This window comes from Plodia interpunctella, chromosome 12 (assembly GCF_027563975.2).
Source record: "Plodia interpunctella isolate USDA-ARS_2022_Savannah chromosome 12, ilPloInte3.2, whole genome shotgun sequence".
In the NCBI taxonomy this organism is placed as follows: domain Eukaryota; kingdom Metazoa; phylum Arthropoda; class Insecta; order Lepidoptera; family Pyralidae; genus Plodia; species Plodia interpunctella.
In genome coordinates, this window is record NC_071305.1 from 2,165,593 (window position 1) to 2,190,167 (window position 24,575).

The 24,575-nt window shown below is 36.7% G+C and overlaps 2 protein-coding genes across 4 annotated transcripts; one reads left to right on the forward strand and one right to left on the reverse strand.

Annotated features, from left to right (window-relative positions):
- The first annotated feature begins 1,870 nt into the window (after positions 1-1,870).
- Positions 1,871-24,436, forward strand: LOC128674249 (uncharacterized). Of its 3 annotated transcripts, none has more exons than XM_053752716.1 (25): positions 1,871-2,008; positions 2,403-2,549; positions 3,375-3,467; positions 4,128-4,233; positions 4,956-5,083; positions 6,010-6,147; positions 6,591-6,701; positions 8,102-8,127; positions 8,697-8,765; positions 9,816-10,130; positions 10,636-10,659; positions 10,940-11,029; positions 11,547-11,789; positions 12,337-12,472; positions 13,566-13,731; positions 14,050-14,121; positions 14,448-14,534; positions 14,953-15,190; positions 16,047-16,170; positions 16,976-17,192; positions 17,671-17,869; positions 18,597-18,757; positions 19,228-19,428; positions 23,324-23,445; positions 23,815-24,436. In XM_053752716.1, the coding sequence occupies exons 1-25, from the start codon at positions 1,983-1,985 to the stop codon at positions 23,993-23,995; spliced, it is 3,420 nt and encodes a 1,139-aa protein (XP_053608691.1). In that variant the 5' UTR covers positions 1,871-1,982; the 3' UTR covers positions 23,996-24,436. The 3 variants fall into 3 exon arrangements, with proteins under 3 accessions (XP_053608691.1, XP_053608692.1, XP_053608693.1); XM_053752717.1 differs by having other exon boundaries at positions 9,822-10,130; XM_053752718.1 differs by lacking the exon at positions 4,128-4,233 and having other exon boundaries at positions 4,958-5,083.
- smid (smallminded) lies at positions 19,973-22,989 on the reverse strand. The gene has a single exon (XM_053752723.2). The coding sequence runs from the start codon at positions 22,842-22,844 to the stop codon at positions 20,253-20,255; it is 2,592 nt and encodes an 863-aa protein (XP_053608698.1). The 5' UTR covers positions 22,845-22,989; the 3' UTR covers positions 19,973-20,252.
- Positions 24,437-24,575: the final 139 nt, after the last annotated feature.

The window sequence follows — 24,575 nt, forward strand, 5'->3', positions numbered from 1 at the left end:
GAAAGTTCATATGATTTATTTCACTATTTGTTTTAATTGTTTGGTTCGTGACCTTATTAGCGACATGCGGTAAGTACAGGGTGATACTGAACACCAAAAGGAAGGAAGTATTAGGTACTAAAAAAGTATAACTTATCGCCGATGGAGATAGGGATCTCCAAACATCATGAGTTTTCAGTTGGTTAAGTTTTATTAGAGTGTCTGTGCCTGTTTTGGACTACTAGACCTAAGACTATTTTGTCAGAATTTCTTGTAGTTGATTAATCTAAATGATCAATAAACATAAAGAAATACTAAGCCTAATTTATGACATTTTGACTTTTGCAAATAAATATGATATCAAACATACTTGACAATGTTACTGCTCTAACACATAGTCGGAAAGGATATAACTGTAATGTATATTTAAATTATAAACACAATGTCCCATGTCCCTACATGGGATAAGTCCGCCGCGTTGAGCATGTAGGTATCTTTCTTGTATTAATTTTAATTTACAAATCAATTGCACAGACTAACAGCTGAACCATTTTTAGTTTCCGGGTTCCATACAAAAATTCAACCCTTATAGGATCACTCGTGTGTCTGTCTGTCCGTCCGTCTGTCACAGCCACTTTGCTCCGAATCTACTGGACCAAATCAGGTGAAATTTGGTAAGATGGTTTAATTCTATTACCCGTAAACGGATGTTTAGATTAAATAAATAATAAGGGAGATTTTCGGGGGATATCGGTTTTTTTTTGTATTGTTAAGCTGACTTATGGAGTCACAGTGTCACAGATCCCTAAACTAAACACATTTTCTTTTTGAAATAAGTACATAAAAAGTTTTGAAATTAGTTGGCGAAGTAGTGCAGTCTCAATAGACAATTTCCCGCAAAAAATTGGCGACATTTCGTTGTTTAATATAGCTGCGTATTTTACGCTGACGACGAACTAATATAAATTTAACCCGTGCAAGTAAAACGTCGTCAAATGAAACACCCTGTAAGCAGCGGGTCAAGTGGACCTAACGAGCAATATTGCATTTTATACGCGTAGACTTCCAATGAAATGGACTGATCATGCAAATGAATGATCTTTATTATTATTTAAAGTTGGGAAACATTGGATATTCTTTGTGGACAGAGAGTATCAAAAAGAAATCGTAAGTTATTAATTGGTCTTCGCCCGAGCCCGCGTGTGTTTCCCATGGGATAAATGCGCTACTCTATGTCCTTCTCATTGTCCTAGATAGGTACCTATAGGTAGGTACCTATGCAAAATTTCACTAATAAGCGTAAAGTGATCACAAATAAATAAACTTACTTCTTAAAACTAGATCACTTGGAAATCTAGAAGACTTTAGAAACATAAAAAAATATTAACCTAGTTAGATAAAGTACCTACTTTACCATACAATTTTAGTAACCACACAATTAACATGCACAAGTAGGTACTTACTTGTGCATATTTTAGTATAATCCATGACTCTTCTATCCTGCAAAAGTCTACGTTGACCCGGTATGGCGACATTGAGTACACGCTGTGTAAGATTTAAGGATCCCTAGCGAGCGGCGACTTGCTTCCATAAGCTTACGTTTATTATCGCGTCTAAAATAGCTACTAGCACTTACTTAAATATAAAATACTGTAAGCTAGTACGTACTAGCCGTGGGTACCGATCTATGATCTTTCTATTAGTAGATAGTTCTCTTTATTGGATTGTCGCCCTGCGGACTATTTTACATATTTCGGTCCACAATGGAGTACCTACCTAAATGTTTTACATATAACATGCAGCACGGCAGACAAGGCAAGTAAAGCAAGCAACCAATGCCTAAGCCAATATTATGTTTGTCAATGTCATATCATAATCTGTCAATGTCATGTCCAACATCAATTCTACAATTTCTGCAAAATCAAAACAAGAGACGCGACGATGAAGTTTTAATGTTTTATTTTATTCCTAGGGTTTATTACTAAAATTTACCTGTATTCATAATGTCTGGGTTTCGACCCAATATGTGGTAAGGATATAAATATTCTTTAGACAGAAATAGCACGTACATTTTGCTTATAATTGTAACCTAAAATCTGCTTGTTTTCATTAGTGGTTGTAGAAATTTATAAATTTTAATTTCACTTAAAATAATATTTGTGTTGATAATTTAAATATACATTACAGTTATATCCTTTCCGACTATGTGTTAGAGCAGTAACATTGTCAAGTATGTTTGATATCATATTTATTTGCAAAAGTCAAAATGTCATAAATTAGGCTTAGTATTTCTTTATGTTTATTGATCATTTAGATTAATCAACTACAAGAAATTCTGACAAAATCGTCTTAGATCTAGTAGTCCAAAACAGGCACAGACACTCTAATAAAACTTAACCAACTGAAAACTCATGATGTTTCAGGAAATTCAAACAGCCCAAACCATCTTCTGCATTACCTACAACAAATAAGTTTTGGGCGAATATTGATGTAGAGGATGATGAATACGAAGCATCAGAATCAATTGGAGATGACAATAACACAGCTGGAAATAAAACTGACACACCAAAGTAAAACTTATTAAAATGTATTTTATAATACTAAACACTATCCCCTCCAAAAGTTAATACTTACCAATGAACAAATGTATTCTATCATCAGGTTTTCGTGTAAATCTGAATAGTTGTTTTCTTATAATGAAAATTACAGTAAAAGCACTTTATTCTACATAACTAACAAAAAATGCTAACATGATATGGCTGCTTTTTCTGCAATTTATTTAAATCATTAGGCTATGTGATACATTTGTACTTGCATATACTGTGTAATATTTTTTTCATTTATTTGTGTCTACAAATCAAAGTTTTAAATCTAACCGACATTGTATAGATAGAGCTTAATAACATATTTGTAAATTCTTAGTAATAATTACAGTGTCTTTCTCAACCTTGACATTGGCAAAATCATCGTTTGGCCAAACGATGGAGCCATAAAATTAAAAAGTGAAGTGAAGTGAAGTGAACACATTTGTAATAATGTATTGTTATATTGTAATCCCTAGTAACTGACTACTTGATTGGTTAAAAAAATTAATATTTAAGTAAAGGTATTTGAATAATCAAAGGCAATAATTCAATGTCATTTTAATTGATTAGTTTTATTAATTAAGTAATTTGCAATTTTTTTATTATCATTAAAGTACATTAGGTAAGAATGCATTTTGACTCCAAAAGTCATACAAGCTCAATATAAAATTTTGTTTATGACATTAGAAAAAAGTATATGATTTGACTAATGTTAGAAAGTAGCCAAATTTGTTCATTCTTAAAAAATTAAGCCAAGACAGGATGTAAAGCACAAAAAGAACAGATTAAAAAAAAAAGGTTTTTTTTTAGCGCTAATAATGCTGTGAACGCAACAACATCAGAACTGAGTGGATCTAATGAATCAAAGGATGTTCCAGCTACCTTGAAAGGCAATGAGAAAAAGTAAGTAAGATGAGAATATACATACTGATGCATATAGAACCACCCTAGAATAGGACCACTCTATATCTTCCCATGAATGTTGTCCAAGGTGACTGAGGCATATCCTTGGCAGATGATAGGTAATACGCTGCTTTTGTTAATGATAGGTAACCAGGACAACATGAGGAGATGAGAGTAAAGTTATTGCTTGTTAGCAAATATTTCGCAAATATACCTCATGCCGGCTACACATTATCGCCGTATCAGGACAGTTGCCGACTGCGCTGTATAAACATTTCTTAATTTACATGACTGATTTTATCTGCCAAGTTGGGCGAACTGCTACGCGATAGTGTGGAACCGGCATTAGAGATAACAATAAAACTTTACTGCAAAGGGCTTGTATTTTAATTTCACTTATCACTATCGAGTCGATTCGAAGTGAGACGTAGTTAACCAATCACATTGCGTTGTGGTTGTCGTTGCGTCACAACGACGCAATGTGATTTATTCACTGCGTCTCACTTCCAGTCGATTCGATGGTGACACCGCACGCATGTAGTCGCACTACGCACACAGTTATGTTTCATCCGGCTGTTGCTAGTCCGTAGACGCTAAGGCACTCGAATGGCGGGAACCCGTAATGTCATAATGGCTAATGTCGAGTTTATTACTTTTTAGTACGACGGTAAAAATATGTTATAAATGTGGTGGCCTGAACCACATAAAAAAACGTTGCCCTTTAAAAACGGCAGAAAATGATACGGAAGATGGAGACAGAGAAATTAGATACTGTAAACTTTTTACTTTTATTATTGAAATTAAACATACTGTGACTGCGACTTCATTCGCGTGAAGGGAATAAATTCCCCGGCTTCCGGCAGGGCAAAATGTTTAGTGAACCTAAATTAAATAAAAAAAGTAGCCTATGTTTGAACAGGGGTCTTCACGTATATGCATATCAAATTTCTTGAAAATCAGACAGACAGACTTTTGCATTTTATAATGTTTGTAATCGTTTGGCCAAACGATGGAGCCATAAAATTAAAAAGTGAAGTGAAGTGAAGTGAACATATTTGTAATAATGTATTGTTATATTGTAATCCCTAGTAACTGACTACTTGACTGGTTAAAAAAATTAATATCTAAGTAAAGGTATTTGAATAATCAAAGGCAATAATTCAATGTAATTTTAATTGATTAGTTTTATTAATGAAGTAATTTGCTATTTTTTTATTATCATTAAAGTACATTAGGTAGGAATGCATTTTGACTCCAAAAATCATGACTCATAATATCTACATTATAGGTCATACAAGCTCAATAAAAAATTTTGTTTATGACATTAGAAAAAAGTATCTGATTTGACTAACGTTAGAAAGTAGCCAAATTTGTTCATTCTTAAAAAATTAAGCCAAGACAGGATGTAAAGCACAAAAAGAACAGATTAAAAAAAAAAAGACAGACTTTTGCATTTTATAATGTTTGTATGTAAGGATCTATCCTTTCAGCCCAAACACAGCAACTGAAACTAAGCTCCCAAAGAAGAAGTTACTCAATTTAACTGTCAAATGTTATCATTGCAAACAAGAGGGAGGCCATCCGTCGAAGGCGTGTCCAAAACGATGGAAAAAACTGTAAGTGTAAATTTATTTTTGTACTAGCTCTTGCCCACAGCTTCGCCCGCGTAAATCTTCCACGGGCATAGTTATTTTAGCGGGATCATTTATTGGTCTCCATACTATAAACTACATATATGTAAAATTTCAAGAAGATTGGTAGAGTAGATGAACGTGAAGAGGTTGTTACCTCTATTTGATTATTTTCCAAAAGCCACATCCCTTGATTTAGCTCCTAACGCTTCATATGAAGCATTGGGCACTCACTACTCAGCCATGATTTGGGAGGGGGAGAGGCTCTGGATGCATTCGAAAGTAGATTTTAGAAACCAAGTAAATGCGTCGGTCGGCTATGATAATATTACTTACTGTGATAATTTAAATTTACTAGTTGTTCGCCGCGAACTTACGTTCTATCTACTCGATAACTAACAAACTTACTTTCGCATTTATAATATTGGTTAGGACTAAACATAAGACAAAAAAATGGAACATCGAACGCTTATTGGCTCTATAATAAGTGAGTCATTTATTGTGGTCTTTGGTTCCGCTTTAGAATAGGTTCACTCCATATCTTCCGGTGGATGTCTTACAAGGCGAGTAAGAGAAAGCTTTGGCAAATAACAGACAACGGCCGCACTCAATTTTTAACCAAGGATACATTATCTCCTCAACGGTTAATTAATAGCACAGTGACGGAATTTTACACGTGGCTTTAGTTCCGATCGCTATGCATTATTGTGATAAGCAAGACATGAGATGGCGGACCAAGTTCGACTCCCGACGAGGGAACTCCTTAACGGACATGTTTTTTTTAACGCGTTAAATACTCTGTGAATTAATAAAATTTCTCTGACGACAATTAAAGTTTGTTGACATTTTTGTAAAAAAAAAAAACTTAATATTACTTTGTTTTATTTGAAGTATTAACTTTTTGGTTACAGAGATGGCGCCGAAGATAATTCTATAATTGTATGCATGATGTGCAAGACACAAGGACATTTCTCCATCAATTGTCCAATGAACCCGGCAAATAAGAAAACAGTCAGGAACCCATCCGCACTGAAACCAGTGCTCACAGGGTAAGTCAATATAGAAACTAACAAAAGATAAGCTTTAATGTAGTCTCTAATTTAAATACTTTATTAAACACAAATCTGTCAATGAATTGTTCTTTTTTTAAATGTAAGCCATGGTGCGCATGCGTGGAATCATTCCCCTTCCCCGAAAAAATTGCTTGTTAGATTTGAATAAAGAATAATGACAAACTACCGGACCGATTTTAGTACGGTTATCACCAATAAATGATTCCTGAGAAAGTTTTGAAATGTATAATTTATTATGGTTTTACCGAGCCGATATATAAATATAATATTGAATGTTCACCATTCAATCACCCATGTCAATATAATAAAGGTTATCCATCATGACCATTCCGAAGATGGAACCCGGGACCTCCGTTGTAGCAATGATGACCAATAAGCCGCAGAACTTCATCACACTTATATCTCATACATCTTTTCAGCGTTGAACAATTAATAAAAGATAACAAATGTTCTTACTGCGGTGTTCAAGGCCATTTTATACAAGCATGTCCAGTGAAGAAATGGCGGGTCGCTCCAGGCGTTGCCGATGGGTATGTACCAAACGCCTTAACAAAAGTTGATCAGCCTAATGAGCATTTTTAACATTTAGGTACCTATTTATAAAAAGACTCATTTGGTTTTTAACCATAATTCACATACATATTGAGACTCTCAAAAATCTATTTTATTCACCATGTATTCTTTGCCGCGAGCAACGGCTCTTCTATAATATATATGAAAATGACGTCTTAGTAAAAACTTAACCAATCTGATAAGCATTTTCTGTTAAGTGAAATCTTAGCAGAAATTGTTCAACCTTAGCAGGAGCAGTAACGGTTGGCGCATTAAAATAGAAGATTTCGAACATTTCTGAAACGGAAGTTCTGTAACAAAGTTAATCTTATATTTACCCTATACTATTATAACATAAGCTGGGAGTACCATCACGTGGTGAAGGCGGAAACAGTTTGGGCTAAGTTTCGATGACGACGGAAGGTATTCGTTGAAAACTTGCCTGAACTGGCTAAAACTCCCATTTATGTATAGAATATGCCTACGGGCTTATGTTATTTTCTCTCTAATAATTTTGATTCCATACCAAAAATGGTTCGGCTACGCGAACGAAGTCGCGGGCATCAGCTAGTCATCACATAAATAATCAGAAAATAATATTGTTTTTGTTATATCTCAAGAAATAAGAAAAAGCAGTGTTGTTATGTGTTATTTGGAAGTCAAAATCTTTACTTCTATACCATTATTATAAAGAGGTAAGCATTTGTGAGTTAGTATGTTTGAGGCGGGTAATCTCCGAAACTACCGAACCGATTTCAAAAATTCTTTCACCATTACTAAGGTACATTATCCAAGATTGCTATAGGCTATATTTTATCTCGAAATTCCCACGAGAGCAAAGCCCCGGGCAACATCTAGTAAGATATAAACATCTTATTTATTTATTTATCAATTTATGTACACAAAAAACTTAAAATATAAATTACATTATAAAAATGAGTACAAGGGAGAGCTACTTATTTCAAATGAAATCTCTTCCGGTAGACCCGTGAGAGGAGATGTGGTACATAGAGGCAGACTGGCTGCATAAAATACATTTAAAAAAAAAAGAAAAAAACGAAAATTTAAATTCAAAAATAAAATACACATACATACAAATATTATACATAAATACTTGTATACATACATATAAGAATAAATATCACATAAACAATATATACCTTTTTTGGACATTGCAAATAACATCTTCCAAAGCATGATAAAGGAAATGACATCCGCATGTGTAATTTCTACCGTCATCTGTCGAGCTTCACCTAATATTATATAGTGGAAATTAAGTTAATTATTTCGGGTTAATACACAGAGAATTAAAATTTATAATATATAATTTTAAATAGCGTTATTCGTATATAATAATTGATAATTCTCTATTTTTCAGTACTGATTTCACAGAAGATTTCACTAGTAAGTAAATGATGGTAATTTTATTTTTGACATATGCTCTATCGAAAACCCCCAAAGGCGTACCGTGGATATTACCGTCCAGGGCAGAATCATAATTTACCGCACCTTAATTTCTAGAACTCGCGTAAGATGGAAAATATTCAAGTGCAAGTTTTGCACCGTTTCTTCAAACGTGGCCTGCAAGAAGCCGTGAATTTTGCCGTCCTTCTAATTTCGGCAAAGAAGAAAAAGGAGGAAAATAATTAGCTTTGGAGATAGAGCAGTGGAAGAAACTCCACTAAGTTTATTTGTTAGACAAATTAAAAATCCCCCGACTTTCAATATTCATTTCGCCACAACTTTTGAACGGCTGAACAGATTTTCATGAAACATTATGGCTAAGAATACTCGGGATAAAATTATCTACTACACAAAAAAAACTAAACGAAAATCAGTTCATCCGTTTGGGAACTACGATGCCACAGACAGATAGACAGACACGTTAAACTTATAACATCCCTCTTTTTGCGTCGGGGGTTAAAAATAGATTCGGTCTTAAATTAGATGATGATATAATTATTTTTCCACAGGTTTTGCTGACGGTGAAAGTCCGGAGCCACGCAATCCTAGCGTTGTAGCGGCAGGGGCGCCAGGCAAGGGTAGTTATTTAATATTTTTTAACTGCCTCTTTTTCGAATATGATAATGCTAGCTGACACTGGTGTCAGATTTTATTCAAGTCGACTAATGGCATCTGACATGACTTACTATACCTATCGCCGTTTTAGTGACGAGTAGTAGCATACAAGCAGTTTCCTCACGGTGTTTTTCTTCACCTGATGCAAGTGGTGGCTGAAAACTACTATAAGTATGTACTGATTGGTATACAAATTCATACGGCACAAGTAGGACTTGAACCTGGGACCTTTTGGTTCACAAGTGGCTCTCTTAACCGCTGGTTCGCCACCGTTGTTTTTTAACTACAAAGTAGGTCTACAGTACAGTAGTCTTAGTTTTGAGTACATTTTTGACGTCAATAAGTGATGTATATCATCCTAAATAGAATAAAGAATTTTGAATTTGTATAATTGACCGAGCGAGCGCTACGAGTGAGATCTAATATTCTACTTGGGGCAAAAGTACATTTTTTGTGTGTATGTTTAGAACGCGATAACTTTCTAACCGTTGGTCTGATTTTGATGAAATTTAAAATATATGTAGAATATGTCAATAGTAGTATTTTGAAGTTCGTGGTGCATCAAAATTGGTTTAGCCGTTTTTGAAATATTCACAATATTGTAAAAATGTATTGCGTTCGCGAGGTCTAAGTTCGCGGCGAACAACTAGTAAATTCAAATTATCACAGTAAGTAATATTATCATAGCCGACCGACGCATTTACTTGGTTTCTAAAGTCTACTTTCGAACGCATCCAGAGCCTCTCCCCCTCCCAAATCATGGCTGAGGTATGCCAAACGCTCGCATTTGAAGCGTTAGGAGCTAAATCAAGAGATGTGGCTTTTGGAAAATAAAATGAATTAAACAAAATAAATTTTGTGACAACCCTGACTGCATCGCCAACGCTGGCGTTTTACCTTTGGCGAGGGCGTGGTAAAACTATTTCCTGTACTGTAATTGTATTTCCCATAACTGTAACTGTGATTTTCATTTAACTGTGATTTCCATTAAACTGTGATATTACTTTGAACAGTTACAGGAAAACCAATACAATCCCTGACGACGATACAAATGAATAAAGCGATATCGAAAAAGGAGAAAGAATTGAAAAAACATAGGGCACAGCAAGCAAAGTTGTTGGCGAAGCAAATAAAAGAACACAATATACAACAGCAACTAATACAACAACAACAAACAACTATGATGGGCAAACCTGTACAACCCGTACCGGTGAATTTTGTAAATCATCCTAGTGCCAACATAAATGTTCCTGTTAATTCAGTTGTACCACAGGAACCTATTGTGGGTCCCCCCAATCAGCACCTTGGACAAATGCTTAATGTAATGGGTAGGTATAGAATTACATATTTACTTAATGTATAATAATAATATATATAGTATATACAAATATTATAAACGTAAAAGTGTGATTGTGATTCGTGATTTTTTGATGTGGAGTTGAAGAGGTACTTTTTGCCGCAGAGCCGGGTGACAGCAGTCATGATTTCAATAATCTCTATCGCGTTGTAGCTAGCACGCCAGTCCGCCACATGGATCTTCTAGGTTTGATTCCCAGCCCGGGAAAATATTACTCCCCATTGAATTGGTATCATGAAAATGCAAAAATAAAGATAATACAAAGACATATAACATATAATAATAAATGAATTATAGTTACATTACAAAAATACAATAACAAACTTATATTTGTAATTCATTTCATAGAAATAATAGTAAATACGCCCGCATATTAAAGTTTGTCTGTGACTTTTGTGTTTTATAATTACAAGGTGATACGGAAATCTCGGTGCGGGAGTCAGATTTAAACTTGATCGTTTTTTTTTCTTTTCCAGCTTATCGTGCATGCTACCCTGCAGGTAAGTTATTATCATGATTTTAAATATATTTATTTGTTTATGTACACAACATAATAATGTAAAGTATCTATATTAGTTTATACCTTATTTACTTAACCTAATGGAAAACTATAATTGTTCCTAATGAAATTCTTTATCTACGTGGCATTATTTGTTCAGTTTTTTTTTTCGCTATTAATAATGTGATAGTGGCGTTAGGTGAGGCTTTGACTAAACTATTTCTAGAAGAAGTCATTGATTGATATACTACTAATAGAATAATAATTATTTATTGTAACAGGTATACCAAAGTCATTCCTGAACCAACATCATCAGGAACAGATATTGCAACAAAATACAAAACAATTGGATATGGCATCGTCTGAACCCAGTTAGTATAGCTTTCTTTAATTTCAAAATTAATCTTATTGTAAGCGATAATTATAAAAATAAATAAAAAACGAACGTACGAAAGTAATTCACATGATTAAATCTATTAAAAATAGCTTAGCTTTTAAAAATATGGAAAAGAAAAACCAATACCTATTTTAAAAAGAAAAATAAAGAATCATTTATGTTGTGGAATATAAATTATTTTTTCTTAAATTCTGAATCTGAAAATTGACCAAACGCGCTTCACAACATTTAGATCTATAGCTTTTGACCTACTTGGGAATTTATATGGAGGATGAACATCAGCCCAGCAGTGGGATCATTGAATCTACCTACATGAATATAGTTTAAATATGAGCAGTGAAATCATTGAACATACCAACATAAATATAGTTTAAATAAGAAAAATACCTTCTATTTTATTCAATGTAAATTTTCATTTACGATGATCATGAGAACTTTCCAATGAAGCAATTAAAAAACAGCTAATTTAATTTCTTACCAATCTTCTTCAGATCAACAAACTTACGGCCAAGAACCAACTTTCACTTGGCCGCAAGCGCCAACGCCACAAACATTTGTGCCAACACCCCAGGCACATATGGCAACGCCCCAAACATTTGTGCCAACTTCTATCCAACAATTACCAACAGTTTTCACCCCGGTACAAAAAGACGAATCGATGGACAGCGAGCCCCCTCAAGCGTATTCCCCTTCTGATGTGTATGGAGACTTGAGGAACGAAAGCGGATCCACAGGTTGGTATATGATTGATTTCTAACTATAACAAATTGTAACTATATAATTATTTCAATAATAAATAAATAAATAATAAATATCAAATCACACAGATTGAGCTAGCCCCAAAGTAGGTTCGACAGTTATGTTATGACACTATATTTTATAAAGCCCCGGGGCTTCGCTTCCGTGGGTATTTCTACCCGTGCACCAAATTTCATAATAATCGGTCCAGTAGATAATGCGTGAAAAGGTAACAAACTTACTTTCGCCATTAAAATATTAGTTGGGATACATACACATATAATTAAACATCCAATACCCAGGTCAATCTAAAAAAGATAATTTTGCATGTTGACCTGACCGGGGATCCGGCGCGATGACCATTAGGCCACGGAGGTCGACAAATATATTTAAAAAATATATATATGGGTGTTCTTAGGTCTTGTTCTGTCCCTTTCTGTTTACCTTTTCTATCCATCGCTAGTATTTCCATACTAGCGATGGATAGAAGTATATGAAGTAGTCCACACATCCGTACGGACAATAAATAATAATAAATTTCAGAGCCGCATGAAGGGTCGGAGTCCCCCGACCCGCAGGGCCAGAAGCGTCTCAGCGCCTTCCAGCGACTGGGCCCCGCGACGCAGAAGAAACCAAAGCTCACCATTAACCTTTCGTGTAATAAGGGACAAGCTGTTAGGTAACAAACATTTAATGCTTATGTTTAAAAAACATATGTTTAAAAAACATATGTTTAAAAAAATTAACAAGTTTTTTTACAAAAATGTTATTTCTGCAACAAGCTTTTATTGTCATCAAAGAGATCTTATGGTATTTAACGCCTGACAAAAAGCCGATGTCCGTGCTGTAAACTGTCGAGGAGTTCCCCCGTTTGGAGCCGGTCCGGGCTGCCATCAGGACCATCAGGTCATGCTTACCATAATAATGCATTGTCATGGAAACTGAAACGACGTGGGAGATTTCAACTCTGTAGGTCAACTGGAAGTAGGAAATCTAACTTGCAAGATTTGATTACAGACAAAGGGACAGGGGAAACTAGATAAGAGCTTGTTTATGTTTGAAAATTAAATTATAATTACTTTTGGGGTTATTATATCCTTATACATAAAATAAAACCAAGTCCTCTACCGTATCTGTTTGTCTGTCTGTTCACGATAAACTCTAAAACTACACGGATTTTCTCGAACTTACTTTGGGGGTAGCTCAATCTGCGTAATTTGTCCTAATATATTTATATATTTATTTTTCATGTGGTTTTCACCAATATGTAGAGTGATTCCTGAGGAAGGTTTAGGGGTATCATTTATTATGTTTTTTTTGCCCGAGCGAAGCCGGGACGGGTCGTTAGTAGTGTATACAACAGGGTTACTGGTATCAAACTTTTATTTTTTATCTTTTTTTTTATCTACAACTTTTCGTGATTCATAGTTCTTTTTATTCACATAAAATACTATCTAATTAGCGATTCTACACATCAGCCAAGCAACACGAGACAGTACAGTAGCGTTATGTACCGGAATCGAACATACAGTTAACAATTTATAGAAACGACATCAAAATTTAAAAAGATGATTTTTTGTTTTATTTATTACGTTTAGACAAAAGCCGTAGAACAAAAGATGTTAGTCTCTATGTACCTTAATAACCTGGAATAACACATAGGGTACCTTTTATCCCGAAATTCCCACGGGAGCGAAGCCCCGGGGCGCAGTTAATAAAACGCCTGTGGAAGGTTACGCGTTAGATACCAGTAACCCTGTATATGTAACCAGGGAGGTGGTAGATGAAACTACAGAGCTAGTTGAGGAGCACACGCCGGTGCACCTGCGGCATGACGTCACCACCAGCACGGACGAGATCGTTATGAAGTACCTCTACTTCTGGCCGTGGAGGAAGCCCGTAGCCACCAGGAGGGTCGCCGCTTTTAAGACCTCCAAGGTAATATACTTGCTTTTGGCAGACAGACAGACAGACGCGACAGAGGACTTCCTTGCATATTTTAAACATAATCCTGTGCCATTTGTTCGCGATAAACTAAGAAACTATTGCAGGGATTTTCATGAGGTTTTCACCAATGGCTAGTGTGTTGTTGTTTATTATAGTTACAATGTTTGTTATGTATTTATCGGAGCGAAACTGGGACGGGCTAATTGTAAAGATGGTGTCCCACTGCTGGGCAAAGGCCACTACTTCGCTATCTACTAGTTATTTGTATTTGAGAAAAAAAAACTAAATTTGTAAACTTTTTTGTTTCAGTCCGCTATGTTGTTGGAACAAGAGCAAATGGAGGAGCTATACGAAAAAGACAACGTATTTATACAAATCACTGTGAGAATTTCTTAATTACTAATTATTTATATATTTCTCTCATCTTCACATGTGTTCATGCATTGCATTTCGTGTTGCATCCAAAAATCTTTTAAAGATTTTTCTCTGATTTTACGACCGGCCGCCTGCCTCACGTCAACCCTCCTTGGGAATGATATTGTTGCATATCAGCTGCCAAGGCTATATGTTCTTTAGTCGCGGATTATAAAGTTGTCATATTCTAGCGAAACCACGCATACAAATTTTTGACAATTATTATTGTTATCCAAACAATATTATATACTAAACCGACAGTCAAAAGTGATTGTATTTTTTTATGATTTCAGGTCACAAATTACCCTAAAACATGGACTAAGGAAGAGCTATTTGACGTATTTTTGGAACAAGTCAATGTTATTCCGTGCTTTATTGAAGTAAGATTTTTATGTTCCACGTATAACTTGAAAGTTGATCGCTCGCTTGAAAGAGCTCGCGTTGTGAATTTTGTTTATCGTTTCTAAATGAGCAATATATTATTATAAAAACGTAAGAGTTTGTATGTTTGAGACGGGTAATCTCCGAAACTACCGAACCTATTTCATAAATTCTTCCACCATTAGAAAGTTACATTATCCAAGATTGCCATAGGTTCTGCCATCTGGTTCTGGTTCATGCCATCTCAAAATTTCCACGGGAACGAAGCCCCGGGCAACATCTAGTCACATATATCCTATTGCCTTGCAATCTGTCACTATTTCAGAGCAAAATAAACGAATAGTTCCCCTATGTCATTGCAAATATTTTCGCACACGCCATTATTTCGAAAACGTAATTAATTTCGTCATATTCCAGTTCACATCAAAAGAATGCAAATTCCTCGTGATCCGAAGCAAGCCAGCGTTAGTGAGCATACACAAGATGGGCTTCAAGATCCGCAAAGGAGACATAGCGTTGGTTCTGAAGATATCTATAACGCTATTGACCCAGAACCAGATAGACTTCCTCCCGCGACTGGTGCTGAGGAAGAGGCTTGGATTGCGTTATGATGGCGGACACAGCCTCGACTTGCACGAGTTCACGCTCAAATCAGGTATGTTTGTGGATGATATGCGTGCCACTGGTCTGACAACTGTGGATGCCGACCGTGTTAAGTGGAGGGGAATAAGTAGGAAAGTGAACTCTGGGCTTCGGAGGCTCCTTAGCCTTCATAACTTGTAGTTTTGTCTCAATTTCTTGGATACGGCCTCGACTTCTACGAGTTCACGCTCAAATCAGGTATGTTTGTGGATGATATGCGTGCCACTGGTCTGACAACTGTGGATGCCGACCGTGTTAAGTGGAGGGGAATGAGTAGGAAAGTGAACTCTGGGCTTTGGAGGCTCCTTAGCCTTCATAACTTGTAGTTTTGTCTCAATTTCATGGATACGGCCTCGACTTCTACGAGTTCACGCTCAAATCAGGTATGTTTGTGGATGATATGCGTGCCGTTGGTCTGACAACTGTGGATGCCGACCGTGCGAAGTGATGGAGAAAAAGTAGGAAAGTGATTTTTTAAAACTCTAGCCTACACGACTTGTAGTTTTGTGTCTCAATTTATTTTACACAGGTTTGACAGTGTTATTTATTTGTTTACTAGCTTTTCCCGCGGCTTCGCCCGCGTTTTTTTCGTGCGTCCGCTCGTAAAATATTAATGTCACTGTCTCGGGTTCTAAGCCACATATTGTGATGAAACCAATGCCAGATTTTATGTCAGACCATCCGGTGTACAACTGTGATAACCTCATCGTATTCCATCCAGTAGTTTTTGCGTGATGCAAGGCGAACATACAGATAGACAAAAAAAATATCAAATAAAACATCATCATCAAACATCAACTTTCAATTTTCAGGGGTTGTAGGGGTTTTAGGTCGCAATTTCTGGTGTTTACAAATATTTATTGTTACAGACATCAGTCACTTCATCTACTTCCCTCTTAACCGACTGCCCAATCAGACCGACCTCATACAAATGCAGAGCGTGGTCGACTGGGATCAATTGACTGAGCTCAATCTATCGCGTAATAGATTGACGTAAGTATACGGGATTTCCACAGATTTATATATTACTAGCGCCCCGGAACTTAACTCCCGTGGGAATTTCGAGGTAAAATGTACCATTTGTGTTAATTAATTATATTTTACCCGTGTACCAAATTTCGTAACCATCCGTACAGCAGATTTTGCGTGAAATAGCAACAAACATACATCCTTACAATTTTTTCCATTTATAATATAAGTATATATAAGTAGTAAAGAAAATTTGCACACATTGCCCACATGTTCCACCGGCTATGGGTGCATATTTAAATACAAAGTCAAAAATTTAAACTCAAAGCATTTATAACATAATTTGTGTTTGTACACGGTAAATTTAAATAAGAGTTTCAATAGATTGCCCTTTCGGGCATGCAATATTTTTCATTGACAAAATTATCAACAAATAATCTCAATTTTAATTTACGCAATTTATATATTTTTAAAATCTTCTTCATAGTCGTATTCCTCATGACTAAGGGACGTGGTCATTACATGGAATGAAACACACGCAACAACTTTCTTGGCATTATTAATAGAGTGGTTTGCCATTGCTTTCTCCATTTCACACACAAGTTAATAATGAACAAGTGTGCAGGTTTCCTCACGATATTTTTCCTTCACCGGAAGCAATTGGTGGTCGACGAAAACTATACTATACATGAGCCAGATTGGTATACAAACTCATGTGACACGAGTAGGATTACAACCTCAGATTTTTCGATCCACAGGCGGGGATCTTAACCATTACACCAACACCGATTCATTTTTAAAATAGTTCAAATAATCATTTTGCTCCCAGGTCAATCGACGGCTTCCACCTATCGAACACGTGTCCTAACCTCAAAATCCTTGACCTGTCGAACAACTACTTGGACAAGGTGACCGCTTTACTTCGCTGTCGGAACCTTCCTCTACGGGAGCTCAGTCTGGAAGGGAACCCTCTGTGCCATGATTTCACTGACCCTAATGAGTATCTGCGACTTGTAAAAATGCTGTTCCCGACTCTTCGAGTGCTTGTAAGTGTATCTTTATTGTCTCTCACTTTCATTTACACGTGTTCCCGGTAATGCATGGGGTTGTGAGGCCACAAATCCCGGGGTAAGCTTAAAAATAAACCTTGCAATTTTGAAGATTCGGCTGTTATTTTAAGACCGGCCGACTGCTTAATGTCAACCTGGTTAGGGAATGTTATTTGTACTTATCAACTGTTAAGCCTCGCGCTCTCATCTTCACGTATTCCCAGTTACATTAAGGCGTGTGAGGCCACAAAGCCCTCTTTGAGGATGTTATTGTTGCCAAGGCTTTTGTCACATTGTTTACAAACATGTTGTAATTTTCGTAAACAAAGAAAAATATAGATTTATTTATTTCGTTTCCACTAATAGAAGAAAGAGAAATAACGTTCAGTTGTTCTGTCTCATTTGGGTACGCAAAGACAAGGAAAAGTGACGTTCGTTACAGACAAACCGTTACTTTTTGCATTTTTTTTATTAGGATGGGGTAACTATCTACTTGAAAGGCGACCTACCAGGGCACCGAAAGAACTTCTGTCCCCACGGAGCCGAGAGCATAGTGGAGAAGTACCTTGACACATTCTTCCCGTTGTTAGAGGCGCAGCCGTCGGACAGACAGATGCTCGAAGATATGTATGACGAGAACGCGTTGATGAATGTTTTGTACAGATATAAGTTCAGTAAGTGTTTTTATTACAAACACGCTCGGGTAAAAACATAATACATTACATAGATGTATATCTATTACAAAGGTGGAAGGTACCTTCCTCAGAAATCACACTATCACGCATCAAAATCCTTTGTGTATTTTTAAAGATCGAAGCATACATATTGACTGACAGACAGCGAGAAGCGACTTTGTTTAATACTATGCAGTCTCTCTTTATTTCGGGTTACCGTAAATTTTAAGATTCTGAACATCGATGTTTTAACAACCGACCGCCTGCCTGACATCGACCCTCTTTGGGGATGCTGTTGTTCCCTGTCAGCTGTTAAGGCGTGTACCTTGGTCGCCTCGAATAACATCCACGGGAGGATATGGAGTGGTATTTTGGGGCGGAACCACGCGCCCCACCAGTGTATATCTAGTGTATAATATAAAATTAATACAATTAGCTACACAGATCTCAGACAGGTGCCACCGCGAATGAACATACAGTCAACAGCAAATCAATCTACTTAAGTTCATTGCAAAGTCGCCGCTATTACCGCGCCATAGAAGTGGATGTGCTGTTGACTGTACATTGCGTAGTTTGCATGACAGCTCTTATTTACCTTTAAGGAAATAATAATTTACGTCGTAAAATGAAAAGTATATTTTTTATTTGCAAAACACGTGAAATGTTAGGCGAAATTAGGCGAACTATATGCCAATAGTGTGTAACAGACAGTAATTTTTATTTTTAGTCCACAGATTATTCCGCATATCGTCGAACAACAGTAAGTTCCTGGACGATGGCTTGAAGGACGTGATAGAGGGCGCCACTTCCATCACCAAATACATCAACAAGTGGCCCGTGTTCAAACACGACCCGTTCACTTTCACCGTCGATATATTATCCCATAATGTATGTATTTTATTTACATTTACTTAAGCGAAGAACTGTAATGGTTAAGCCGCCTGTGAATCTATAGGTCCCAGGTTCGAATCCTACTCGTGCTACATGGGTTTGTACACCAATCTGACTTATGTATAGTATTTTTCATAGACTACCACTTGGTGCCAGTGAAGGAAAACATCGTTAGCAAACCTGCACACTGGTTGATTATTAACTTGTGTGTGAAATGGAGAATTCAATGGCAAACTATAATCACTAAATAGTGCCACAAAAGGTTTTGTGTGTGTTTCATTCCACGTAATGACCACGACCCTCAGCCATGAGGAATACGACAACAAACATTTATTTTACAGATTGACGGTCTTTGATATTTATCTATGCTTGTTATTAAGTATATCCCAGAAAATAAGTGTCTAACTTTGAGGCTGATTAAAAAGCTAGACGAGTATGACAGAGAAAGGTATACATTTTTTTTCTAGGAACAATCAACGATCATCAAAATCTGCGGCATACTTAAGCTAACAGCGGAATCCTTAGCAGAAGACGAGCACATAATATCTTTCTCACGCACCACCGTGCTGCATACGAGTGACAGAGTCGAGTATAAAATAGTCAATGAATTGTTACTGTGGGACGAACCTAGTAACGAGTGCTATGCCAACGCTTTCCAAATCACTAAGGTAAGATATTTTTTTTATTTTTACTTTTAAATAGAAAGGCATAAACAATAGTCATGGAAATGACAATGCTCCGCGGGATGTGTGGCATTTATCTTCGTCACATGGCCATGTCTTCGAAAACTAGCAGACTACGTAAGCAGCAGTAAGCAATATACAGTTGTTTGTCTGTATATGCCGCTCTCGCTTGGCCCTGGCAGGAGTTCATCGAAATCAGTTCAATAGATTTTGCGTGATTGAGTAACTAACATATTTGCAGACTTGCGTCAGAACTTTCATATTAGCTATTGCCTGCAGCTCCGCCCGCGGTAGCCTATGTTTGACCTCGACTCATTAGCTATATATGTATATATATGTCAAATGTCATGAAAATCCTCCCAACGCATTAGCCATGAAAGCGTGACAAGCAGATATTCAGGGATACATGAATGAAATATTTTGAGATGGGCTGGCATAGTCGCACCAAGCAATTGGAGCCCTCGACAAAAAATAGATTTTTTTAAAATATTTGGGATGACTTGAATAATATTATAATAAAAAACGATAATCTTAAAAATAAAGTTTATTTCTCATTTAATTAAAAATGTGCAGTAATAATGTAAATAAAGAGTGTGTCTAAAGTCACTCGCAAATTCACAAAACCATGTTTACACATAATACATATATTCGAATTACTACTGGTTTCATACAAGCCTCATTTGTACAAAGGGTTTAAAGGTTCAGTTTTGCAGGAACAAATTGGCACTATCGGTTTGTAATATACTCTTAAAATTAAATGTAATATTATGAACTCAATCCTGAATTAAAATCCAATGTTCAAATGATTCTCACACAGTATCCATTGACTCCTCATTAGTAGGTTCAGTCTCCATCTCCATGTCCTTGTCATCAGATCCTGAGGCATATTTAATTCTCAATTTCTCATAATGCAACTGCTCCTTAGTGGACACAGAAGGCTTGCATTTTGCAAGAGCTGCTCTGAAGTCTTCAAATGTGACAAATATATCCTCGTCCATAGTTCCATTTTCAATATGAAGGGTCAAAGCATTTGTTGCTGCTGCCTTAACCAAGCCAGCCAAATCTGCTCCTGTGTAACCATCAGTAAGACCTGCTATTACTTGTAAATCCACATCAGGGCCTAGTTGAGGCTGTGTACCATCTTTTGTCAACTTTTGCAGTATATCAAACCGATCATCTCTGGCAGGCATGCCCACATACATGACACGATCTAAACGGCCAGGTCTTAGTACTGCTGGGTCGATAATATCTGGCCTGTTGGTTGCTGCTAGTACAAATACTCCTTCTCTGCTTTCTATACCATCCATTTCTGTCAACAGCTGATTGACAACCCTTGCAGCTCCGTTGTGATCTTGTGATGTACGTCTTGGACATAATGCATCAAACTCATCAAAGAATATAACACAAGGTGCAGAGTTACGGGCACGCCTAAAACATGTTCGCACGGCCCTTTCACTTTCACCCACATACATGTTAAGCAACTCAGGCCCTTTCACTGAAATGAAGTTGACTCCAGCCTCATTGGCTACAGCCTTAGCCAATAATGTTTTACCGCAGCCAGGAGGTCCACAAAGCAAAACTCCACTTGGTGCAGCCAATCCCAGTTTCTTTAGTTGTTCAGGATACTTTACAGGTGCTAAAACTGCAAGCTGCAAATCTTTCCGCACTTGATTTAAGGAACCAACATCATCCCATGTAACATCAGGAACTGTGACAATACCCTCTCTGACTGCACATGGCTTTGTTGTTTTAAGTGCTTTCAAGAAATCTTCATGTCTTATAGCCAGACCTTCAAGTTCAGCTGAAGTATAGGGCATAGAGTCCTCTAGCAAGCTGACAACTTCATTGACAGGATCAATGGGTTCAGGATTGTTTGTACCGTTTTCTATGTGATTAGTCTCCACAACAGGAATTTCAGGGTTTAATTCAGGAGCTTGAGATTCAGGTTTTGCTTCTTCAACAACATTGTCTTCAGTTACTACAGCATCACCAACCTCTTTTGGTGCTTCTTCTTTCTCCTTTTCTCCATTAGGAATAACAGAAACTTCATTGTTTTGTTGTTTTTCTGCTAATTCCTTTTTCAAGCTTTCTGCTCGTATTTCAGCAAAGATCCTCTTTACTGCATATGTACTTGCTTTGTTAACAAGAGCTTGTAAATCTGCTCCAACAAAACCTGGTGTTATTTGAGCAATAGCATTTAAATCTATATCTTCGCTCATTGATATATTTTTACACAAAATTGATAGGATTTCTTTCCTTGCTTTCAAAGACGGAATACCCAAAGTAATTTCTTGTTCAAGACGTCCCGCTCGTCTCAAAGCTGGGTCTAAGGCATCAGGATTATTTGTAGCAGCAAGTATGAGAACTGAGGAATTGTTTTCACCCAAATTGTCTAAACTAGCCAGCAACTGAGCCACCATTCTCTTCTCCATATCCTTTTGAGCATTTATTCTGTTTCCGCACACTGCATCAATTTCATCAATAAACAACACACATGGAGCTATTGACACTGCCCTCTCAAATAACTCCCTGATGCGTTCCTCAGATTCTCCAGACACTCCTCCAACCAATTCTGTGCCCGTCACGGCCATCAGTGGCAACTGTAACTTTCCAGCAATAGCGTGTGCCAGCAAAGTTTTACCCGTTCCAGGAGGCCCATGTAATAATGCCCCCCTAGGAGCCTTTATGCCTAATTGGCTGTAAACTTCAGGATGTTTCATATGTAATACAAGGTCACAGATCTGTGTTATAATTTCAGATATACCACCAATGTCTTCAAAACTAACTTTAACAGTCTTCGCAATAACATCATACTTCTTCTTAGCTGGTGCACTTTTATTTACATCCACTTTCCGCTTCCTGTCACCAGTATGTGCATTTTGATGTGATTTTGGAAGCTCCATTGCTGTGCTATTCGCGTTTCTAATAGGTATGTGAGGGGTTATGGTGATTTGATCATTAATTTTTGGTAATTTCGGCGCCGCGGATCCATCTTCGTCACTACTTAGAATGTCTATCGGTTCTCCCGACTTGTCCGTCGCCCGCCGAGTGGCTGCAGGTCGTTTTTTATCCTGCATTTTATACATAGCAAGCAAGCGATCGTTCAATGCGCTGTTATTTTCGTCCAATAACTCCAAATCTGATTCTTCCTCGGACCCTTCCGACGTCGACGCTCCGTCGAGTCCGTAACTCTGTAACACCACTTTGTAAGCACTCTCTACCATCTGGCAGAAAGCTGTATCGCTTCTATTACTGTATTCACGATAACGCTCTTTGAGAGAACGCGCCATTTGGCTCACATCGACGAAAGTCTTGTCCACATTTTCCGCGAGGTAATTTTTCACACGGGACACGATCACGGGGTCGTTCATCGTCTTTTGTCGTGTTTGGTGTTTCTTCATTTTGCGCAACAATTAGATATAACGTGCTAACACTAAGTAATCTACAAAATAAATTGATATTTTCTGTATCTGGCTGCTACGGATCGCGATGTTTGTGGTTTGACAGCGGCGGCGTCGGCGAATCGATGAAATGTTGACAGCTAAAAAATAAATTGTCTATGGATACTGATCTGTGGTCCAAAGCATGCGTTCAAAAACTATTATATTTAATTTATAACACTTTATATATATAATTGTTTTAATAAGTCAGATGCCTTCAGGCAACTTAAATAAAATCTGACACCAGTTATCAATAACACACTTTATATCATTATGAATGCGTTCAAATGAAGGCATGGAAACATAAACAGTTTTTCATAATAACTACACCTCTGGGCTTGGGTATACAGATAGTATGAAACTTGGCAAAAAATACATTTTGCGATGTCTCACACTTAATTTTTGATGCTGAGAAATTATTTTTAATTGTTTTGTTTCAGATAAGGTCAAAAAAGTTATACGTCGATTTGGATTTTGAATCCACCCCTGATGAAGAAACCAAAGAAAAACTAATAGTCGTATTTGAACACTTGACTGAATTAGACAGGCATGCAAGCAGAAAGTAAGTACACGTAACCTTTTTAAAATACTATTTCCTAGCTGCGGCTTCACTCCCGTAGAATATTGGGATAAAAAGTATCATGTCACTTGGGATTAACGTAACTTCCTAGTCTACTGATGAAAGAAATTTAGAAATGTGGATTAGTTCCAAAAATCACTGGTTACACCTAGTCATCTTCTGGATTTCCAAATTTACAAATACTTTATAATTATTAGTGTAGCGTCAACAGCACATCAAGTTACCCAACATGAACCTCTATGACTCGGTAATAGCGGCGAGTTTACAATGAATTTAGATAGGTTGATGTGCTGTTGACTGTACTTGTGTATTTATTTTTGCAAAATATACATGATAGTTGTTTTTTTACAGATGCCTGGAAAGGAAAAATTGGAATTTAAAGAATGCCCTGGATAACTTCATGCAGCTATTAAAACTGAACGATTTAAGCTCAATTAGATCAGACACCGAAGATGTACGACCAATACCAATACCATCAATCGACCAGCACGGCAGGGAGCGTCAGCTCCTCACATTGACCGTTAATCACTGATTTTTTTGCAATAGTTCATTGAAAGCGCACGCTGCATGTTTTCATTCGTAGGGGCCCCTTACCCCTAAACCGGCCCCAAGGAACTAATGCGCGTTCGATAGGTTTCGCCATTGATGTGCATCGAAACCCCATGCGATTTCTTTTAGGTATGTTACCAACGTGAAAAAAACACAAAAACAATCTCTTGTGTGAATACTTACCACACAACAAATTCTTCTACAAATTAATCAAATCGTTTTTTGTTCAGTCAGAATACACTTTCTTCAACAGTATAAGTAAGCACCAAGAACTATTGATGATAAAGAAACTTACACAATTTGTTATCGTTAGATTGAATTACTTCAATTTGATTCAACCTGTAGATTTAAGTTAAAAATACATTTCACTTTAAACTTTAGGAGATGTGATTCTTTCAAATAAACTTTAACATTATATATATAACTTTGTTTTTATATTTTCCGTTACACTTGGCATAAACATCGTGATTATAAAAGTACGCAAGTCGCAAAACAAACAGGAAAAAATTACTTTTATGACCTTACTATCTTATTTATTAGGTAGATAGTATAAGAAAACTCTT